Source organism: Gavialis gangeticus, unplaced genomic scaffold, assembly GCF_001723915.1.
Source record: "Gavialis gangeticus isolate Ggan-Ray unplaced genomic scaffold, GavGan_comp1, whole genome shotgun sequence".
NCBI lineage: Eukaryota > Metazoa > Chordata > Crocodylia > Gavialidae > Gavialis > Gavialis gangeticus.
Window position 1 is genome coordinate 125,689,052 of NW_017729024.1, and position 5,320 is coordinate 125,694,371.

The 5,320-nt window shown below is 42.7% G+C and overlaps 1 protein-coding gene across 1 annotated transcript in view; it reads left to right on the forward strand.

The window, feature by feature from the left end:
- Positions 1-5,320, forward strand: part of TNPO1 (transportin 1) — an 89,278-nt gene that overhangs the window by 56,804 nt on the left and 27,154 nt on the right. Inside the window, exon 14 of the mRNA XM_019518242.1 lies at positions 4,097-4,183. Within this exon, the coding sequence (XP_019373787.1) occupies positions 4,097-4,183 (87 nt within the window). The remainder of the gene's footprint in view (positions 1-4,096; positions 4,184-5,320) is intronic.

The window sequence follows — 5,320 nt, forward strand, 5'->3', positions numbered from 1 at the left end:
GGGGGCGGGTGCCTCCTGCCGCTGCACGCACCCCCGGGAGATTCATGGGTGGCATATGTCCCCTGGATCTGTGTGGGGGGTGAGAGCAGGTTGCTGCTGTGAGCTGGAGCCAGTTCTTCCTAGAGGCTGCTGTGGGCTGGAGCCAGTTCTTCCTAGAGGCTGCGCTCAGGGCAGCTGGAGCCGGTTCTTCCTAGAGGCTGCGCTCAGGGTGGGTGGCAGCAGTGGGAGAGGGGTTATGGCAAATTTTGGGGTGGCTTTAGCCCCCCTGCACCCCCTGCTGGGAGGGAAAAGCCAGGCATAACCTCCAGCCCCAAGCGTGCAATAGCAGCCTGCCTACACCCTGCACACAGATCCAGGGAACATGTGCCCCCCATGCTTGGGTTGTGCACAGTGGTGAGAACTGCCCCCCCAGATGAGCCACCAGCTCTGTCCCACACCCTACATCACCCCACCCTGGCTGTGCAGCACCTGACCCAGCCCCACTCTCTCCCTCTACACAGGGGCCTTGTTCTCCCCCTGCCCTCCCTAACACTTTTCCTTCTCCCCCCCCCTCCCCATTCCTTCCCTGCCCAACAGACTTACCAGCCAAACACTGCTGCCGGGCTGCGTATCAACAATCAAATCGGTATTGGCCAATACAGCTGGTCAATAATCAGCCATTGGTATTGGCTCAAAAAATCTTGATCGGTATACCTCTAAATTATTTTCTATATTAAAACGTGCATTGAATGAAATGGGTAGACCTTTCTTACACTTCCAGAGGCTGTTTTTTAGATTAACCAGTATACTAATATTTGCCATATAAGAAATAAGGAACCTCATCTATGGGGTCCTGCAGGATGAGCAACCACTGCTGCTGTATTGGTGCTTAGCAGTTACTAAAATATTAAATTTGTCCTGTTGGAATTTTTTTAAAATCCTTGGAATAATCTCTCCACACAACTTTTAAACTGAGAGAGCAATTGGTAGGGGAGAGGAAATGGTGGATCTTATTTCACTGATTTTGATAGAAAATATTTGTTTAATTTAATTTATGTACTTCCTAAAATACCGGAGTGGGCCTCTAGCTGAATTCCTCTAGTAGAAAGTTGGGGGGGGGGGTTGTTCTTTTTGGGGTTTTAATAGCTATCATGTCCAAGTCTAAAACTGTTTGTCCAGATTCATGTGCAGAATTGGACTATAAAACCTTTTCTCTAAAGCAATATTTTCTTAGTGCACCATATTGAGCAGGGGTCTTTATGTCCACCTTTTCAAGGTCCATACAACCATTTAACTGCGCTGTGTAGGTTGAGACTGCCAGTGCTTAACTCAGATTATTAAACTATCCTGCTTCAACCTACTTGCCATTTAGCTACATCTTCTAAAAAGGTTATATCTTGTGTTCTGGCTACAGTGCTTTCTTTTTTTATTTCCTTCAAGCTTTATCATAATATGGCATGTTTCTCACTAGTAGGAGTGACCTCATGTGTGTAGAACTATTATTAGAGCCAGGCAAAACATTTTCTGAAGATTTAGTCACTGAAAAATACAGTTTTGGGCTACCTGAAACTCTGAAAATTTGGGTCAAATGCAGCAACATGGTTCTGGTAAAAATGAGGAGGGAATTGTTCAGACTTTTGCTCCCCATCCTAGTGACACTTTCATTTTTGTGAATTATCAAAATTATAAGAAAGCATTACAATGTGGGGGGAAAAAAACAAAACAACCCTGTTTTGTTTGTCTTGAATTTGTTTTATACAGTGCCTAGTACAATGGTGCTGGGGCCTTTAAGAGCAGTTCTGTTCAAGTGCTATGAAATAACCTTTTTCTTGCATCCAAAACATTTTTTCCTTTTTGCTTTCCCAGACTAACAGAAAATTGGTTCAATATTTGGTTCATCCAGAAAAATTTTTCTTTCATTTTAGTTCAGCAAGCAAACCAAAAATAACTTATTAGCACAGCTTGGGTCTTTCATGTTTTTCAAATAGCCTCACATGCGGATGACTTTTACATGGCATCCTGCAGAGCCTTACTGGATACACCCTTCCCATACTTGTATCACACGATAGACATTAGGTGGTTGAGCAAGTAGAGCAATCTCACTGAATTTTTGGAGTCTGGAGGCTAAATTACAGACATCTCTGTAACTATAATTACAGTCATTTTATCAGAAGCATCCTATTCTAGATGAAAGTAATTTTATCCATCTGAGATGTATGCTTTATTTTCTAGTGTACAACACCTTTTCCCCCAAAATCAGCCCTCCAAATTTTAAGCTTAAACTGGCTTAGCTGAGTTAATTGCCATGCATTCCAGGGACAAACTTGTCAGATGAGGAACTGATGCAGTTTGGATGAGCTATGCGTGTAAAGAGCTATCCTGTTACTTTTTTGTTTCAGTTGTTGATTTGGATCAATTACTGGCCATCTCAAATGTGGCATCTGCTTATAGCCTAAGAGTCAATATTATTAATGGGATAAGATTTTTACTTTTATAAGGCATGAGTCTAAATTTGGATCATTGTTAGGAATGGTCAGGTACACAGAATTAACACTAGTCAGTGGCTAAATTGAGACTGCAGCTTGTGGACTTGTAGTTCCAAGCCTACATATCTTCCTATAATGTGAAGCATTGTAATTGAAGCTGACCTTTTTTTTTTAAATTGATGTCCAGAAAAAGCAGTATCCAAAACAAAATAGTTTATGCAAACAGAATGTGATTTTTGTAATGAAAAGAAAATTTAGAAGTCAAGAATTAAGGGAGAAGAAAAGCCATTTTAAGCTTTTACTTTATATTTTTCAAAACATTTTTGACCACTTTTTCCTAGAAACCTTCCCAATTCGTTGTTGGAACTTGAAATTTACTTTGGCTCATCTTAATTTTATGGATTTTTTTTTAAAGTTGCATATTAAATAGGAGCTAAAATGCAATTGTCCTGCCATCTCGACTGTAGAAAGAGGTTGTTTTTATGCCATGTATGTAGTTTGCTTTTCTATTTTATGCACTAGAAATTACTAAAATAGTGGATAAAAATAACCATGTGAAGATTGTTGCTTTATGTAAACAGTATTAGGTTTTAGCATTAGCATTTTGCAGCATATGATTTATCCTGGCACATCTTAAGGGCAAAATTCCTATAGAGTCAAATATCCAAATTTTGTTCTCCTTAAATTTTGGAAATTGTTATACCACGAGCATTGTGTTAGAGAAATGGTTTCCAGGTATAGACGTAAGTATTTTTTTAAATGGCATTGATGATGTGGCTGGCTGCCACTTTGAGGCTGGGAGAGGGAGGAGAGAGAAGTTTGAGAGGTGGTGGAGCTGAAGGGCTTTACTTGCTGGAGACTTTAAACTTTGTGTCCATTGGGGAAGTGAAAGGGCTTCCCCTGCTGCGGACTTTAAACCCCAGGTTTAAACTTGGCCCTGGACCCCGGACAGGCCTCGGTCTCCAACCTGTGACTGTTCAAGCTGGGGCTGACGTTTGCCTGATTTTAAGTGCTGTGCGCGGGGCTGTGGCATCTGACTTTCTACTTGACAGTACAGGGAGAGCTTCAGATGATGATAATGGCAGACTTGGAATCTGATTCCCAATCCCAAAATCACATCTCCTGCCATGAACATGTGGCATGGCAGGAGGCAGAATTGCTGGGATTAGAGATCAGATCCTATTGCACCATTAAATAATGTGCCAGGAGCCTATTTCATCTAACTTACTGTCAGAATGAGATGTTGGTCATTATGTCTTGAGGCACCTAAAATATTAATTGTAAAAACATTGTGCAAGTATTATTATATGATTACTTCCTAAAATCTAATCTCAGAAATGAACTGTGAAGTTATTACTAACCTTTATTAATTGCCATGCGGCGGGGAGAGCTGTTTGCCCAGATTTTACCTACATTTCATGTCTTGTCATAAAGAAGTAAGGCTGGAAGGGTCCTTGAGATCTAGTCCAACTTTATTTGAAGCATTCACAAAAAAGAAAAGGCCTTATGACATGAGAAAATGGGATGCTGTAACTGGTCGCATTTTTTCTAGTTCTTTAGGGTAGAAAAAGTGTATCTATTTAGGATTTTAAAAAAGCTTTCAGGATATAAATATTTTCTACCGTAAATAGGAATACATACAGATGTTGATGCCTCCACTAATCCAGAAATGGAATATGTTGAAGGATGAGGATAAAGATCTCTTCCCTTTACTAGAGGTAAATGTTACAAAGTATTCATTTTTTTTTTTTATAATCTGTTTACTGTTTATTCTGTTTAACAAAACTGTATTATATATTGTTGCGGTATATCCTAAGGATGTTAGTTTTAACTATTTACCCAGAATAATGGAGTCAATAAAAAATACTTTCTTTTATGAAATGTTCACTTGGGGGGGGGGTGAAGGGAAAAGGGTAAAAATCTGTATTGCGGAGATGGGGGGATCATTTCTGGGCAATGCTTCATGCTGGCTGTAAAGAATATTTGTTTTTTTTGTGACCTAAAAATAATTTTTGGGACTGTTTTCTCCCCAGGTAAAGATTTCTAGGTTGGTTTTACTGATGTCTTCAAGGACTCTTTAAATTCAGGGTTTTTTTTGTGCATGTTGTCCCACCCCCTCCCCCCTTTCCATTTTTTTAGTGAACTTTTACTCAAATAACTTCTATTTGTGTAAAGCTTTGTGGAGAGATCCCTATAAGCCAGTGCTTCCCAAACTTTTTTCCTCAGAGTGTCTCCATTTCCTCAGCATGGCCCCTTACTCCTAACCCACTGGACCCAGGGCCAGGGTCCACAACCCAGCCTCCCCTCCCTCCCAGCAGTGCCCGAGCCCCAGCTGCCATCCATGGAAGGCAGCAACTGCTGCGGCCAGGGTGGATTGTGGAGCCTGGCTTCTTCCCTGCCCCGTCTGCACCCCTGTAGGCAGTACTACTGGAGCTGAGCCCATGGTGGGGGAAAGGATGCAGGCTGCCTACTACAGGCTTGGGGCTTGCTGTCCTGCTGTCCTCCCCCTGGGGGCTCCATGGCCCAGTGGGCAGGACCTGGCGCAGGAGGAAGGAGTGCTGCACTGCCATGGCTGCCAAACTGAAGCGCCCCCTACTCGCCCAGCAGCAGCGTGGGCTCAACTCCATGCCACCACCGCCACTGCTGTGCCTCACCTTGGCAGTCATGGTGGTGCAGCAGTCCCACTCACTGGGCTGCAGGGGTGGCTCCTGCCTGGAGCTGATCTGGACCGGCTGCAGTCCTGTGCCCCACTGTGGGTGCAGAAATCTCAGGGAGTACATTTTATCATGACCCCATCTGCTGATGTTGTGTCCCCATTTGGAGTCATGACTCGGTTTAGGAACCACGGATACGAG